The sequence below is a fragment of the Accipiter gentilis genome, chromosome 34 (genome assembly GCF_929443795.1).
Source record: "Accipiter gentilis chromosome 34, bAccGen1.1, whole genome shotgun sequence".
NCBI lineage: Eukaryota > Metazoa > Chordata > Aves > Accipitriformes > Accipitridae > Astur > Astur gentilis.
In genome coordinates this window covers 5,227,078-5,244,842 of record NC_064913.1, presented here as the reverse complement: position 1 = coordinate 5,244,842, position 17,765 = coordinate 5,227,078, and the positions used below count along the sequence as shown (strand labels likewise).

The following is a 17,765-nucleotide window of genomic DNA, read 5'->3' as shown; positions in this document are numbered from 1 at the left end:
CAGTGTACTTTAGCATATAAATTAGATCATATTTTTTGTGTGTCTTATCTTCAGTGAAAGACTGATAAAGTATTTCATGAGTTCTGTACCTGCATTGTATGGTTACTCTCTGTTCTATTTCTGTTTAGGGACTAAAAAAACCGTACAATCCTATACTTGGTGAGACTTTCCGCTGCATGTGGATTCATCCAAGGACGAATAGCAAGACTTTCTACATTGCAGAACAGGTAGCTGCAATAACCAGTCAAATATTTTTAAGAAAAATAAATGCTCTGCATTTTCATGCTAGCCGAACAGTATGGTAGTTTCAGAAAATGTATTTAAATGTATGAATAGTATCCTAAAAGCTCTCCTGATGAGCATAGTTTTTTTACAGATGTCTCTTACGTGTGTCTTCCTAGAGAGACAGAAAGGTGTTTCCAGCTTTTCTGTTTGCTCTTCCTCCAGGAAAAAGTCAGGTGCTAATTTTCTTAACTCTTGAAATTCAGTAAGTGTTTTCTTGATCTTTATCTCTAAAGATTATAGTCTCATTTCACATATATTAACTGTATTCTATTATGCGCAGCTTGAATTTTGCGTTCTGTCATTATTAGCTCAAGGTTTATACTATGTTGCATGGGGTTTTTTGTTGTTTTGTTTTGGGTTTTCTTCAAATATGTGGTTTTTTTCAACAGGTATCGCATCATCCTCCAATATCTGCCTTCTATGTTAGCAACCGCAAGGATGGTTTTTGCCTTAGTGGTAGCATTCTGGCCAAATCAAAATTCTATGGTAAATAATGGTTTTTTTCGTTGTACCTTTATTGAGGAGTGTAAAATTGGTGCAAATGAGGTGTGTTTTGTGGATGAAAGAAGGCTGTTAGAAGAATCAGGGGTTTGATCATTGTATTACCCTTTCCTTACAAAGTTTTTGCTACTGGTCTTTGGAATTTTAATTTCTACTTTGGGATTCTATATTTGGATTCTATTTTAATTTTTAATTGGAGATGCTGTGTATTATAGTGGCTTCACTAGACAGGATAGATTGCAGTGCTAAATATACTGATGTTCTTCATTAATAAAATGAATCTCATTTAACAGGAGATGTTGACTGTTGTCTTGCAGGGTGAGAAACATGATTTTCTGTCTTTGAATTTCAGGGAATTCATTATCTGCCATACTAGATGGAGAAGGACGGCTGACATTCCTAAATAGGGGAGAAGATTATGTAATGACAATGCCATATGCTCATTGTAAAGGTAGTAGGGTTTTTTTCATTTTCTAGATGGAAAAGTGATGAGAACAGAAGTTTATTATTCTAAATAGTTCATTTTCTAAATAGTATACTGTGTTGGATTCGAACTTGTCATCTGAGAAGAGTGTTCTGAACATTGGCAACATTGGTGGCTCTAGGCTTCCACATATTTTATCACGAGGAAAATACATCTGTTGTTTAAGCAATGATCTATGTTTTGGCACAGAAATATTTTTTTTTTTTTTTTCATAAATAGTAACAGCATATATATAGCTATCTGTCATTACATGGCAGCAATGTACTGTTTGGATTGTCTTTTTTTTTTAAAGAACAGTTTTGAGCTTTTCCAGTATTTTCCTCCTGTAAACATAAAAGGCAATGTAGTATCTACACTTCACTGTGTGACTTGAGTGTAAATTGTGACAATTTGTCTTTAGTTTCACTGTAGGAAACCAGTCAGTAATTTGTAAAGCTTTCTGGAGGGTTGGTAGTAGTACAAAATACACTGCAGAGTTGCTGATTTTTAAACTGCTACTTAGGTTTATCTACCCATATATTCTCTGCCACAATTCTCTTTCGGAAGCCTTACAGTCAGCAACTACAATATTTTCCTTCACTTGAGATGTATGAAAATCAGTTAGCAGAATTGGGTAATTTGATGTTAGTTTGGTAGACTCTTCTCTTTCCATTGTTCATGGGTGTTTTTAATATTCTGTTGGATTTTTTTTTATGGCTTTGGTGAGAAAAATAATACTTAACAATTAAAAAGCACATAATACATACATACATTCAAGTCAAACAGGAGGAAATGTGACTAATAAAGCTGATAGAGAGAAAGGTAGAAGAATATGCAGGGAAGGAGAATGTGCGTAGTGAAAAAAACATATTTGCACATGCATCCACTGTATGTAAAATATATTCAGTGTTTCAAAAGCTGGATTGCAGGAGGAAAGACAGTAATGGTGGGAAAGAATGTGTATTCAGCATTGTCAGCCTTGTGCTTCCAAAAATCTTCAGGGAGGTGATCAGTGTTGTCTTATATTGCTTGTCCATGATTGTCTTCACCTGCGGTCTGACTGTACATGCTGCTTCTGTTCAATTAAGTTTTTCTTTGCTCTCTTTGTCATAGAGTTATTTTCCTGTCTTAACCTCAAAAGCTTCCCTCCTCCAATCATCTCCAATAAGACTAAATACCGCCCTTGCTAGAGACAGCAGCATATGCTGCCAAAGATATATCTTAAACAAGTTTTCCTGCTTACCTGTAGTTGACTTAGGTCTTTTTGTTTCTGTTTGGGTTATCTTATTTGACAGAAAGATCATGCTTATCAGTAGGAAAGGTCATCTGAAAAGATGATTTTTCTTCTGGCACTGACATGTTTACTCTAGGAATTGTGCCCAAAGAACTTAGGGGTTTTGTCTTGTTCAGTTATAAACATTCATTTTAGCTGTTTTCTCCTGCAGGAATTCTTTATGGCACAATGACCTTAGAGCTTGGGGGAACAGTCAACATCACCTGTGAGAAAACCGGCTACAGTGCAACAATTGAATTCAAACTCAAGGTTAGTAAATGCTGTGAGTGGGCACAATAAGGAGAATGAGCATAATGATAATTTAAATAAATAAATAGGTGACTCCTTAGATATGATCTGATTTAATATGGAATTGTCTTTTTGAAAGCAGGGATTTTAATTTTAATTGCTACGTATGCAGCTATGTCTATCTGGCAAATAGTGATTTTTTTTATTATTATTTTTTTTTTAAAAAATGAACTACATTGTCATCTCTTCTCTTAATGTATTCTTCTGGGTCCAAAGGTTTTGACTGAAACTTACAGTGCTGTCTTCATCTCTAGTCATAAGAGATGCAAACATATTGCTAGTTGTATCAATCTTAAGAACAGCTCTAGTGGTGGAAAAGCAATGGTCTGTCTTATCTCCAGCAGTAGCAACAGTGTATGTTAAGGAAGGTGTAAGAATAGGGGAATTGTTTAGTGATCTGATCAGTGGTTCAGGTGTTTTGTGTGGTGTTGTTAATATACTTTGGTGATTTTTAGTTCTCTAAAAATATTCAGGGTCTTTTTAAACTGGAGAGCTCTTGGAGGAGAACTCAGACCCAGGTTCCCCTCCCTCTTCCATCCTAGGTAAATTTAAGTTGCTCACGACACCTTGAATGAAGATGATGCAAAGGCTTTGGCTAACATTTACATCAGCCTAATGTCCAGTGCTAAACAACAGTTTACATGGACTATTTTTGGCAGCTGTGCATGCAGTAGGAGCACCTCCCAGCTCACAAAAGCTAGACAAAGGTTTCTAAACTACTTATAGATGATTTGCACTTCTGAAAAATACATTTTCCATCTTTGAGGCAGAAACTAATTTAAAGCTGAACAAATAGTTGTTAAGAAATGTGGACGTGGAGAGGGAAACTGTATTTGGTTGAAATTAGAGGGGAAACATAAAAGCTAGGAGGCTGTGTTAATTGATATTTTGCCTCATCAGCCCACAGGATACATGTGCAGACTGTCAAAAAGGCCAAAGAAAATCCCTAGCAATCATTTTTATTGTTGTTTCTGCAAGAGTTAATCTCCAGTAACAAATGGTCTTTGGCAAAGTGGTGAAATTAGTGTAGCAAATTACCATGTCCTCCAAGATATCATTGTGTCACTGTTTTCTGCATTATTCTATGGGGGTTTTTCCACTATTCTTCGACAATGCTTTTGCTCAGCAAATCTTTTAAGAAAATACAGCATGAGAGAACAACTTACTGTGTTTTAGACTTGTTTTGGGGATTAAAGAGGCAGAAGTTATAATACTAAAAGCCATCAGGGCTGTTTCTATCACGTTTCATAAATGCACTTTTCTCCTTAACACTGAACATAAATGCAAAAATAATTTGCTATTAAAATAAACGTGAAAGTATTTCTTTTTGTTTTGCAGCCTTTTTTGGGTAACAATGACAGTGTTAACCAAATATCAGGGAAAATCAAGCTTGGCAAAGAAGTTCTGGCTATTTTGGAGGGTCACTGGGTAAGTAGTGAGTGATGATATTTTAAAAATGCTGGCTGACAGCTGAGGTGAAAATACCACTTAGTTACAAAAAAGACTCAAGTTTAAAAAAAAAGTTGATTAAGTACCACTTCTATAGAACGTATCTCTTTATAGTTAGTTCTCTAGAGAATATAGAATCAGCGTAGTGTTATTTGCAACTGTTAAAAGGTGGAAAAGTTGTGTGTATTTGAGTAGTTCATGAAGAAAATACATTTCAGCTTGTGAAATGTTTTTACCATATGTGTTAGTACTGTGAAGAATTGTTATGGCACCAGCATGAAATGTTTATAATTGTTTCAGTTCTGGTGAGATGACACTGGCACCACTGGTTTTTGGCCATGGTAATGGTTCCATTGCATCTCTGTTCCAAGTTAGAACTAGCATAGCAAGCAGAAATTGAATTTTCAAGTTAGCATATCTAATTATTCTTAACTACATGCATCCAAAAGAAAATAAATTCTTGTTACAAAAAAAATTGCTTATTCCTCCCTTTTGTGTTACTTTGACTCTTTGAGATTATTACAATTAAGGTAACTGAATTATGTATGTTGCAGGACAGTGAAGTTACTATTAGTGACAAGAAGACAGATGTTTCAGAGACATTCTGGAATCCAACATCTGATATCAAGCAGCGTAGGTTACCTAGATATACAGTGAAGTTTGAAGAGCAAGATGACTTTGAGTCAGAGAAGTAAGTTCACTTTAGAACCATATATCATTATTTTGAAAAATTTTCTCCAAACTATGAACAAATTTTATGGTTTGAACATGGAACAAATTAGGAACAAAATATGGTTTCTTTCCTTCCTGTGTTTGCTGATACTCACCTGTAAATCAAGAAAGCAACACTGTTAAATACAAGGTCATTATTTACAAACCTTAGTCATGGAGATTCTTGATGGAAATGTAGAAAAAACATATATTACAACATGGTAATACCCTGTTAGGGGTTACTTAGCCTATAATTAAGGAAATGTTTGCAATTATTTCTGTCAACCAGATTGTAACTCTCCATATTGCTTGTTTGTCAGGCTTTGGCAACAAGTGACAAGAGCAATAAATAACAAAGACCAAACAGAAGCTACTCAAGAGAAATACGTTCTTGAAGAAGCTCAGAGAAAGAGTGCCAAAGAGAGGAAACTTAAGGGTGAAGAGTGGACGTGCAAGCTGTTCGATCAGGACTCAGTCACAGGAGAATGGCACTACAAATATGCTGAGTGAGTCCTGGAGTGCTTGTAACAAAAACTGTTTGTTAAATGCCTGGTAGCGTCACTGAACCTCTTGCTGTGGTTTCAGGAGGAAAAGAATTCAGATATATAGAGTTCAAACTCATGAAATGCGCAGTGCTACTTAATATTCCTATTCATACACTTTCATTAAAATGCATAATTTTTTAACTCAGCTTGGTAGGCCTTTCACCAAAGAGAAGATGTTAATATGTCGTGATGAAAAGGCAGTGATTGCTAATGCAGGAAACCATGTTTCATGTAACCATTGCAATGGCCTTTTTCTTTCTTTTTTTTTTTTTCTTTTTTTTTTTCTTTCTTTATGGTTATGTGCCTTGACAAATTTGTGCTATGTTCTAGAGTTCCTTGGGCACGGTACTTTGGGGTGCATTGTGTTCCTTCCCTCCCTCCCCCCCCCCCCCCCCCGCCCCTGCGACTGACCAGAGCAGCTACATGCATTTTCCCAGACTTGAAAATATGGTACACGTGGGCATATCAACTGAAAAACAGAAAAGCCTGTGCTTAACTGAACTGAGCTGTTTAATTTGTTCTATGTTAGAATAACTCTGAGAGTAACAGGTTTACAGCAGTGGTTAATGTTGGGACCTTGTAGCTCAGTTGTCAGATATGCCCTGCACACGCGAGTGTCTGTGAAGCTCTTTGTGTGATGATCTATATCAGAGATGAAGATGCAGCTGCGTTTCTAACTGCTGGGGTGCATTCTGTGTTCTCACCAACTCTTGCAAGAGTCAGCCTGGAGCTGAGCTCTTTGCTAGTGATAGTTTTCACAGACCACCCACATTCTCTTGATTCTTTTCCAAATACCCTTTTACAATATTGCAAGGATTGTAAAAGTAAAATATCCAAAGATGATATACTCTGAGTTAAGTAATTCTGAAACCATTGATGCTGGAAGTATATTCCCATGGTTAAACCCGGGAACCCTTCACCTTTGTGTACAAGAATGGCAATATTGGGGCAGTGGCCTAAGTGTACGTATAGGGAAGAGTACAAGCATTCTGAGTGCTCTTCATGTCTCCAGCAAATTTGCAACTCGGAGGTTTCCTGGAACAAAGCAGGGATTCTGTGTACTTAGCAACTCCCAATAGATCTCTTCCATGTATTTCCTTGGTTTCCTCTTAAGTCTGTGCAGACTTTTACCACCCAAAGCATCCTGCAGCAGGGAATTCCCCAACTCGACTAAAAGCTCTGTGAAACACCCTCTCTTGGTTTGAACCTTCTAGTGCTGTTGACGCCTCTTGCTTGTTGGAAGAGTTGTGAATAATCCAGCTGAACTCTGCCCATACTGTTGAACCCTGTGTAAAACTGTCAGGAGAAGTACTGCGCTTCAAATCTGTTAGGTCTTAAAGCTGCAGGGGATAGTGTGTCATGTTAATCTGCATTATTTCTTGTCTCCTTGAAGCCATGTGGTTTGAGGATGGGCCACAGAAATGTGCTAGAAAGCAGTCTGCACTGTCAGCAGTCCCTGGAAGAAACTTCTGTCTCCTTTTACGCATATAACGCTGGCTCACTACCTGGTCCAAGTCTTTTATGCTTACTGTGAAAGATGCATTCAGTGAGCTGTGGCATTTGTTAAGGTATCTGGATTATGGATTTAGGCATCCGGATTACAGATACAAGAGACCTTTGGGAGACCAGTGCCTAGTTCTTTACCCAGTTACCTTAGATGACATTTAATTCAAGTCAGGTTAAGCAAAGATGTAAATGCAGATCTGTGTTCACAACATCTGAAACAGCTACAAACGTTTTAAAAGGCATACAGGAGATGAAAGGAAATCCATGCTTAATCTACTCTCACTAAAGCTGTGCATCAGAACAGTCGTCGTGCAGCTCACTTGCAGTTTCTATCCTGAGAAGGCTGTAATCAGGGGGGATGTTGGTCTTTGCCTTTGGCTGCTTGTTGTTCTCCAGTAAGCTATGTGTCTTTTCCCTTTTTTTTTTCTTTAAATTCTATATTAACCTGTACTTGGAAAAGCACTCTTAAAAAAAAAAATCAGAACAAGAAAACTGTGTATAGCTCATTAGTGCCTCTTTAAACCACTCTTATTTACCATTAGCCACTTGGGGATGAAGGCAGGTTTTGAGGTAACTGATTCTTACGCTCTCCTTCCTAGCCATCTTTTAAAAGAAAAAAACAAAAAGCAGTCCAAAATAATAATTCTTTTAAAAATCCTTTAATTCCCTGTAGTTCTAAAATAATAGCTGTACAGTAGGCAGAAAACCTCTCCAAGTTTGACAAATACTAATCACTCGCCAGATAAATTCTTAATGATATTGTTGGTTAATACAATAGCTTGTACTCCTACCAGCTGGCTGAGGGTTTCACCTGTCTGTGAAGATTATTTTTTGGCTCTCTTGGCCCTTCAGCTTAGGACTGGGCTGTAGGTGGAAGAACAGATTCCATGTCTGACATCTGTATAGGGAGGGAGTGCTTTAACCTGTTCATTCCAAGTAGTTTCTGAGCAGGAAAATAGTACTTATTTAAATTGCTGCAGTATTGATCTATTATATTCACTTTGTCTAGTACCAGACCGTGGGACCCTTTGAATGATATGATCCAATTTGAAAAAGATGGCACCATCCAAACAAAAGTTCGACATCGGACACCAATGGTATGTTCCAGTTCTGTTAGCACACACAGGAAGGTCCAGGGACCAGTATATATTGTGTTATGTGTATAAAGGTCATCAAAGCATTGGGAGCAATAGGAAATACAGTTGTTATCCTACAAAATGTAAATTCACCCAGGCCATAGTCTTTCACTTCTGTGTTGCTTCCTAAGAGGTAGAGATTACTTGATTGGATAGGAATGTAAAATATGCAAACTGGATCTCAACATTTTAATGTGTATTTTCCCTTAAATGGGAAGATGGACAAATTTCAGACTGCTTATACTTTAAAAATTTTAACTTGGACTTCTATTAGATATTGTGCACTTAACTGTTACTATTAGAATGTGCTGCTTTGCTACAGTTCTGGTTCTCTGGAAATAATTCATAAGTTTATCAATTGTAGGTTAGTGTTCCAAAAATCAAACGAAAGCCAGCCAGCCAGAAGAAAGGAGAGTGTGGTTTCTCATCCCCAGAGCCTGATAACCAGGACTCCTCTGGGAGTGAAGGTAGGAAAAGATACATTTGCATACAGAAATAATAGATTTATTTGACAGTGAAACAGAGTTCTGTAGTCACACATATGCTTCTTATCTCAATGTTTGTATTATGAAATAATGCATGCTTTAGATCACAGTTCTGTCCAACATGAAGCGCATTCTGGAAAAACAAAAAGGAGCAGAATGGCTCATGGTTTTAATTGCAAATTTTCCTGTACTTTTAAACATCACTATGTAATGTAGGTAGGTTTAAGTGCTGCACATAATTAGTATCTGGGGGGAAAAAAATGTTTTTAATCCCTTTTCTTTCTTAAAACAAGGTTAATTGTTTTAATTTGTAGGCCAGTATGTTGCTAGAAGGCAGATTTTTGTTGTTGATAATGCTTGCAGAAATTAATACAGTGAGCGTTTCAAGATATTTGAAGCGCTTAACTTGCTGTCCTTCTGTGCTATAGGTGACTGAAATAAAGCTTTAGTTTTCAGTAGAAGCTTAGTTAGGAAACTTTCTCCTTATTTTTGCAACTGATTTAGTTTGTCATTAGTACTTCCTTTTTGACTTGGCAGTCACTTCTTACATCTGGCTTCTTGTATCTTTCTAGCGCAACTTTTGAAGCATAATACTAGAATAAGGAAAAAAGGGGCAGACCTTGGTGAACTGCAGAGTGCCATTGAATCTATAAAGGAAACACAAGAAGACATTAAGAGGTAGTACTAAATAAAATGCTTTAAAATGGTTTAGAGAATATTAATTTTCTAGCTTTTTTTTCCTTGGAGGCTGGTATGTATCTTTCTGCTTTAAAGCCTTGATGTCTTTAAATTACCCTTCATCCCAAATACTGATTGCTCATTGATGTTTCATAATTTTCCTCAAAAACTGTCTTCTGTAGGGAGCTGTAACATACTAGAAAATGTCAAATTGTCTAGATTGTAATTTACAAGATAATATTTTCTTTCTTACAGGGACATTATGGCTCTACGAAATAGAGTCACGTCTAATTCACCACCTGTGGACTACCATTTCTTGCAGTTTAAGCACTATGTCTTCATTTTACTCGTGGTTCTGCTACAGCTTATCATTAATTTCTTGTTCAAATAGGAAGTGTGAACAAGGGCCTTTCTGAACTGGAACGATCGAACTGTTACTGGGGACCATATTTTAAGTTGGACTTCAAATGATGCAATATTATCTAAAAGAGCCCTGTAGCAACAACTTACAGAACTTTGCCTCAGTGTCCATGGTTCAGAGTCATACTCCCGTCTACCCAGTTGAAGTAAGAATTGTGTAAGTGCCAGTACGCTCTTGCTCCTGGTGTGTGCCTCTGTCTCGCAGACATACGACATCAGCCTTGTGTTTTATATTACGTCATATGCTGTACTGATGAATCTTCACCACAGAATAGACGAAGTTAAAAATTCAGAGGTCAGACCCTGTAGGTAGGATGTGATTCTCATTATGGTAGAATGATAAACAAGCATACTTTGTTACATTTAAACTTACCATTTTTATAGCAAAGGAACTTTTGAAGTAGCCAACAGTTTTTGTAAATGGCATTGGGTGTTTGGAAGTAAACTTTTGTTTAAGGTAAAACAAATACATTATTATACAAAGGTCATGAGTGTTAGGAACGGGCAGGTAAAAAGCTGAAGTCTTTGGGAATTCTGCAATGCAATGTCCTTGATTTGTTTTGGAAGTATGAGGGGTTTTTATCCTGAATTACTATAGTGGCTTGTAAGCCAGCTGGTTTATTTTTATAGTTTTAAAACTTCAGATTCTTCATAAAAACATTCCTGCATCTGCTGTATGGAGCACATTTTTTAACAGCACAGCACCTGGGAAGGTACTGTCTTGGTCCCCTCTCTCTCGTGAATTGCTAATGTCAAGGATTTATGGTATGTTTGCAAGTCTTGATAAATCTACAGCTTTGAATTTACATTTGTGTATGGCCACGTCACAGTAAGGAGGCAGACTGCTGATGCCAGGACTCTTTCTTATTTTTGAAACAAAATGTGAAGATGCAAATGAATGCTTCGTATGTAGCTTGAGTTGAACCTCCCAGAAGGCAGACGATGTAGAACAGAATTTGGGCACGGTCATGAGTTCACTTGCAAATGAAAACCTGTGTGTTTACAAGGGGAAGGTCTTCAGAAATTGTAGGATGGCTAACACCACACATATCAAAACAAATGAGAGTGAAACCCTGAGTCTTTGTTAAATTCCTCCTTACTGCAGTATATACTACCTAACAGAACACACAGATGCACCTATTCATTATGCTGTAGCCATACAAATTAATGTGAAGCTTAAGTTTCAATTTAAAACCAGGGTGTCTAACATTTTTATTTGAAGAAATATATGCATGTATAAACTTGTAAAATTCCAGCAAAAAAATTTAGTGCTAGTGTTTATCTGGTGAATTCCTTACACCCGTCAAGCGCACCAAGTCAAAAAGGAGCTGTAGTATTGTAAAGGTACTCCCTGTAACCCAGATGAGACAACAGGAGGGTGAGTGGCACAATGCGAAGGGCAGCCAAATTTGTTTTCAGAGGATCCTCTCGGAAATCAAATCCCTCCCGGGCAGTGGAACAGTTCAAAGGTCACGTTTGGTGCTTTGCCACAGCCCGGTTATCCCTCTGCCTTGGCCAGCCTCCCTGACTCTCCGGGTAATCTACCTTTCTGTTCTGCGTCAGTCTCACTGGTGTTTAGTGAAAATACTATTTACGTGTTGTTTATCGGTCTAGCTCATATATTCCTGTGGCTGATACTTTCGCACACCTCCCCTTCTCTTTTACCTTTACCTTTCTTTGGGCCTCAGCTACGCAAAAGTTTATTGCTTAAGGAGTCAACTTCAGCTTATTTCTTACAGCTTCATATTAGCGTAGTTTGGTCTTGAATAATTTTCTGGAATGTGGCACCTTAACCAGAGGCATCTTGTGTATGTGGGCAAGACCAAACTTGGATGGACTTCTATTATACCTACAGATGATGAGGTAAAATTTGTGAATGTAGAAAGTCCCTCTGCAAAAACAAACAAACAAAAACCCAAACAAACACAACAAAAAAAACCCAGAATGTAAGTTAAGTCCCTAAACAGAAACTGAAGTTGCTAGCCATGTATAAAATGGCATAAAGAAAGCAGAATACTATAGCATTAATTTAATGTTCTCAGTCTGGATTTTGGCCATTCATTATTGCGTTCAGATGTCAAAGCTTCACCTGTCTTAAGATCTACAAGCCTTTAATCATACTCTGTGCTTAAGAGTAATAAAAGAGGAAATGAGAATTTGGGCAATAACTTCAACCCCCTAAAATAATACTCTGCAAAATTTGTGGTGCTAAAACTTTTGACTGATAGTTACAAGCTTTTATCTCTCTTGTAAATAGAAATGTCCTTCTGCCCTTTCGTGTTGATTTTTTTTTTTAATCTCTTCTAGTCTAGATCAGTTAATAACAGTCTGCGTGTATTTTTACACGGACTGCATGGTAGTAACTGTGGATTTGACCCAGCCAGCTGACTGGCAGCGCAGTGTTGGATAATGTCAGACTAAACAGATACTCTGTATCTGAAATTCTTGCTCAGCTCAAGATAAGTAGACTTGAACAGAGCAAGACAAAATGCCTGTGCTTATTTTCCTTTTCAGCGTATTTTTTTAGAGTTTAATTCTGGTTTTAGTGATGATCCAGGAAGGTAAAGGATATATGATGAAACTTTTTGGAAAGTAAAATTGCAGACTTCCGCTCGACTGTATGATTAGATAACTTAAATTCTGAAAAGAACAAGGAAAACCTAGTAATTCCTATTTTTGCTGGGTTTGGTATGATGTTCCCTCATGTGAATAGAACAAAGACATTTCTTGCCTAATTTTTACAGTACAGCTGGTCACAGGCATGTATGAAGCCTTTTCTTTAGCGCATCACCAGTGTCCTATTTAACCATGATGCGTAGCTGATCTTGAATGTTACATACTTAAGACTGAGCTCTGCGCATAATTATAAAAATTGATTGTACAGTTTTCAGATGTTTGAGGGCTGTGGCCTCCTACTAGAAGTTTAAAACAGCACTTGTTTTCACATTTGATTTACAAATCTTGTTTTAGGTTGATTTTTTTTTTTCTTGTACAGGAAATATTTTTCAGAATTTGTTGCCATGTGGTTTTGTTGTTTTGGGTTGGTTTGTTTTTTTCAAATGCACTCTAAGCCTTTAATTTGCCATTTAGGTACAGATTGCCTAGTTAAGGTACAGGTGACCTAAGAAAAAGTAAATATGCCATGTGAAATGTAGCAAGTATCAGTTTCAGCAGTAGATGATGTTTCTTGCATTTCACATGTCGATTCCTCTTAAATAGCTGACATTACTTAATGAGGGTATAGTATAGCCCAGTTGTTCCCCCCCGCTCCCCCCAAAATTAAATCCCATAAATTATTTGAAAAGTTGTCCCATGAAATGTAGTGATGGTGGTTTCTTCCCTTTGTTGTTTGCTGCGCTCCTGTGCCTTTGGCAATTTTATTTTTTGCTGGACCGGTGTTGATGAAACCGACTTTGGATTCAATGTTTGTTATAGTTTCGTAAAGGCTGTTACTTCACCACTGTTTGTGTAAATAACGTACAACAAGGATTCTGTACATCTGTAAGTTTTGATTATTGTTATTTCAAGGGGTATCCTCAAATCACAGAAAATCTCGCGGATATTCAAGTATTGTAAACAGTGCCTTCTTGGTGGGATTCTTGCTGTTCCAGACACGTGAAGATTTGTCAAGCGTGTGCCATATGTAACATCCGACCTTTCGTGAGGGCTTTCGTGTTTGAAAACTAACTTTCCTGCTTAGTCAGGCTCTGGGGGAGGAGGAAGGAAAAAAAATCCACTATTAAAACACGTTAAATGACTCGCTCTTCTGGCTGGATTTCTGGGGGTCGATCCCGGGGGGCGGCAGCCCTTTCCCCCTACGGCCCCCTTAGCCCGCGGCGGGCAGCCTCCCGCCCTGTGTGGAGCAAGGCCCCTCGACTCTGACTCCCCCCTCCGCCATCCAGCCGTGCCGCTGGGCTCCGCATCCCCGCTGCCCGTCCCCGCGACCCTCCCCGGGTTTCCCTCACGCCGCTCCCGCCTCCGCGCCCTCCCTCAGGCGGCCGCCTGTTCCCGCCCTCCCGGCGCGCATGCGCCGGCCTTCCCGCCCTCCGCTTCCCCGCCGCGGTCGCCATGTCGTGTCGGCCGGAGCCGGGCCGGCTGGCTCAGGAGGCGGCGGCGCTGGCGGGCGCCGTGCGCGGAGCCCTGGGACCGCGGGGCGGGCGGGCGCTGCTGGTGCGGCCCACCGGGCAGGCGCTGCTGACGCGGGACGGGCGGTGCTTGCTGGAGGCGCTCAGCCTGGAGCCGCCGACGGCCAGGTACCGGCGGGGAGGCGGGTTGTGTGTGTGGGGAGCCGGGCGGGCCGCCGTTCCGCCTAACCGCCCCCGTCTGCCCGCAGGATGATGGCGGCCTGCGCCTGCAGCCACCGCGCCGCGACGGGGGACGGCGCCAAGACCTTCGTGCTGCTGCTGGCCGGGCTCCTGCACGGCCTGCGGGCGGCGGCCGGCGGCGGCGGCCTGCGGCGGGCGCTGCGGGCCTTCGAGGCGCGGGTGCTGGAGCGGGCCGTGGCGCGGGGCCTGCGCGGCCATTTTCTGTCGGTGCTGGCTGGGCGGCGGGCGGAGGCGGGAGGGCTGGAGGCGCTGCTGGAGGCCTACCTGGGCGGCCGGCTGGGGCCGGGCGAGCGGCGGCTGCTGGCGCGGCTCTGCTGCGAGTACTGCCGCCGCTGCGACCCGGGGGCCGCCGCCGTCCCCCGCCCGCGGGTGCTGCGCCTCCTCGGCCGCCGCTTCGCGGAGCTGCACGCTGCCGTGGCCGGTCTCCCCGTGGAGAGCTCCAGGGTCCTGCCCGGGCTCGTCCTCCGCAGGGACTTCGCGGCCTACTGCCCGGCGGGAGGGGAGCTGCGGGCCGTGCTGGTCACCGAGCCCCTCCGGCCCCCGCTCTCGGACCCCGGCGGCGAGTTCGAGGTCAGCTCCGAGGGTCGGTACGGGGCCTCCCTGCGCTGGATGGCGAGGAGGACGGAAGACGTGATGAAACGGTTGCAGAGGGGCAACGTTAAGCTGCTGCTGTCGAGCGTCAAGCAAGACGAGGCCGTTATCTACTACGCAAAACTACACGGCGTGTCTGTGGTGGAGTGTTTATCAGAGGAGGAAGTGGCCCTCGTCTGTGAAATCACGGGAGTCACGCCTTACACGCCTTTTGGCGATAACATGCATGGAGAAATCGCCGACGCTGCGGCCGCGACCTTTTGCCGTCCCTTGCTGCTGGGCTCAAAGAGGTGCGCTCACGTTGGCTTCACCGGCCTGCGCGCCTTTCGGCCCCACTGCCTCATTCTCTGTGGACCGGTTGACAGCGTTAACGAGCAGCATGCTGCTGCTTTACAAGGGGCGTTTACGATGCTGCAGCAGCTATTTAAAACGGTCGATCAGAGGGAGGAATGCAAAGGAGAAGGTGAAAGCCAGAATGAAGCCTCAGAGGTCTGCAGCTGGCATCCTTCAGCTGCTCAGCAGCAACTCGTAATAGAAAATATTTCTTGTAATGGTGATCAGGTTTCTGAATGTCAGTTGAAAGCACATAGGGACGAAACAGAGACACAGATTGTAGACCCTGGTTTGCAGGGAAGTGAAAATCCAGCACGTGGGCAAACAGACTTGCAAATACCCTCAAATCCTGTCTCACATGCCAAAGAATTCAGTGTTGCCACTGAAGGAATTGGCTCTTCAGGAGGCGTACAGAAACCGCACGCAAAAGGCAAGCAGCCGAGTGGCGTGCACGAGAGCTGTAAAAGTGATTCACTTGTGGACAATCAAAAGAACTACAGCACTGCTGTATTTGCCGCACGCAACACTAATGCAGTCACTGCGTGTGAACGCCTAGATGTTGGCAAAGACCTAGAGAAAACAAGTTGCAATATAGTTCCATGTAAACATGAAAAGAGTTGTGTAAGCATTGCACAGAATTACTCCAGCTCCCTTATAGAAGCAGGATCGGTTTTGCCAGTAGGAGGTTACTTTGAAATCCTGCTGCATTATTATATTCGGTACTATGCAAAACAGTTTCAGCAGTCAGAGGTAACTTTCGTATCTAATGTAGTTGCTGATGCTTTGCTAAGTATTCCTAAGTCCTTGTACGGGACAACAGAACAAAACAGCTTTACCAAATTCTATCTCAAAGCCATAAATGCACTCAGAAAAAATCAGCCACTGCCTATGAACGAAAAAGGCTTAGAATTGGTGTATTGCAAATACCAGTTAGTCATTTCAGTTCTTCATTGTGCTATGGAGCTTCTCTCCATAGATTTAATAATTGGTATTAAGCGGCCACTGAAAAAAATTGAGGATTGTGACTCAGAAGATGATTTCTGAAATCTTTAATAAAGAATGTTTTTGATTATGTGTTTTCCTGTGTTGTCTTGTCAAATGGGTGTGTCTCAAAATTCAGTGCTAGAGACTAAAAGATGCCTTTTTAGGCTCAGAGACCTAATGTGCTGCTTTTCTTTTAGAAGAAAAGGAAGAAAAAGGCTAACCAGCTGAGATTTGTGGAAAACTTTGTTGTGCTGTCTGAACAGCACAAACATGAAGTTTCAAACATGAGAAAGCGTAGCTGATTTCCACTGCAGAAGATGCACAGTGCCATCTCCATCCTCATGCAGAGGCTCCTGTGTGCATTCTAGCCGAGGGTGAACTTTACCTCATTTGGCGGTTTTGAGTATTTATGCTAGCTAGATGTGATTGGTTTTCCTGACATATTAAAAGTTGCCAGTATAGCATGAGCCACTGAGCTTGCAAGTTATAAGTAAGGGGGGGGGTTTAGTTTTCATTATAGGCTGGATTGAATGTTATTTTAAATAAAAATATTTCTGTATATTTTGTGGTTTTGAATATAATGGGAAAAACATAGCTGCTGTTAGCCCATTCAGCGTTGGGGCAGGCAGTGGTAGGCCACTGCAGCTTGTCCCAGTGAAAAATTTTCTCACTGGGTAGGAGATGCAGCATTTTTATCCTCCATGGAGTTCATTTCAGTCAAACCAGTGGAATTTAAGAATAACTTCATATTGCACATGGCTGGCATTTGCTCTGGCAAATTAGTTTATGTGACGTTACTTTGTACGACTATTCATTTTAATTATCCTGGGTTGAGTTCTGCTGCTACTACAAAAGGCCATGTAATCATGGGAAAAGCGTACGCAGGCCATAATGCAGTTTTGTGTGAAAAACCTGAGACGGTGTTTCAGTTCAGACATCAATCATTCAGGATTTTATTCTGGGGGGGTTTTTTTGCTTGCTTGTTTTTTCTTTTATTTTATTTCCCCACAGGATTTTCACTCTTAATACAATTTGCTTTAAGCTCAGTATCACCTGGATGTCAGTACACGTCCTTTTCTGCAGTGTCTTAAAAACTTCTGGTTTGGTGGGAGAGGTTTTTGAGTAACTGAACAGCTGCAGCTGATAATGGTATCACATCGGTTCTCTTTGTGCCATGGCCAGTATTGCGTAGTACTTGGAATAACTCAGTTGTTTTTTTTTAATCTGCCATTAAATCAAATTTAGTGAGGATATTTAAAATCATAAGCACAAATCATATTTATCTGCGATACGCGAGATGATTACAACTGGAAAACGGATATATATTTTTTTTCTCCATTAATTTATGCTGTTGCTCTCCCTTTTTCAGTTTCTTCAGAAAAGTCTCATCTGTCAAAGTTCTTCAGACGTTCCGGCAGCAATGCTTTGTTTGACTGCAACTTTCTGATGATATTCTTGGTAATACGAAATGTTGTAATGATTTTTTTCCCCTGACTAACGCACTCTTACAGGTATCTGCATATGGAAACCAGCAGAATTCGGTGTTCAGCAGAGTGAATTCTTTAATGAAGGTTACGGACAGTAATTCATTTTTTTTAGAATCATTTCTGGTGGGTGCAGAGGTGGGAGCAAATTAAAATCACATTCTTGCTGTCGCCACATGCTTTCGGTGGGTGCTTAATGTGACAGGTCCAGTACGAGCGAGGAGAAACCTCCCTTGTAGAAGAGCTGGTGTTTCGGAGCTGTGTGCCCTGCTTGCCCAGACGGTCTG

At 41.0% G+C, this 17,765-nt stretch overlaps 2 protein-coding genes across 9 annotated transcripts in view; both read left to right on the top strand.

The window, feature by feature from the left end:
• Positions 1-13,518, top strand: part of OSBPL8 (oxysterol binding protein like 8) — a 95,331-nt gene extending 81,813 nt beyond the window's left edge. For all 8 annotated transcript variants that reach the window (XM_049792013.1, XM_049792009.1, XM_049792011.1 and 5 more), the window contains 11 exons: positions 129-227; positions 675-771; positions 1,139-1,237; positions 2,695-2,792; positions 4,170-4,259; positions 4,835-4,971; positions 5,312-5,497; positions 8,052-8,139; positions 8,543-8,645; positions 9,236-9,341; positions 9,597-13,518. In XM_049792013.1, coding sequence (XP_049647970.1) covers positions 129-227; positions 675-771; positions 1,139-1,237; positions 2,695-2,792; positions 4,170-4,259; positions 4,835-4,971; positions 5,312-5,497; positions 8,052-8,139; positions 8,543-8,645; positions 9,236-9,341; positions 9,597-9,732 — 1,239 coding nt within the window. In that variant the 3' untranslated portion in view covers positions 9,733-13,518. The remainder of the gene's footprint in view (positions 1-128; positions 228-674; positions 772-1,138; positions 1,238-2,694; positions 2,793-4,169; positions 4,260-4,834; positions 4,972-5,311; positions 5,498-8,051; positions 8,140-8,542; positions 8,646-9,235; positions 9,342-9,596) is intronic.
• Positions 13,519-13,824: 306 nt separating this feature from the next.
• BBS10 (Bardet-Biedl syndrome 10) lies at positions 13,825-16,082 on the top strand. Its single transcript, XM_049792018.1, has 2 exons — positions 13,825-14,014; positions 14,095-16,082. The coding sequence occupies exons 1-2, from the start codon at positions 13,830-13,832 to the stop codon at positions 16,052-16,054; spliced, it is 2,145 nt and encodes a 714-aa protein (XP_049647975.1). The 5' UTR covers positions 13,825-13,829; the 3' UTR covers positions 16,055-16,082.
• Positions 16,083-17,765: the final 1,683 nt, after the last annotated feature.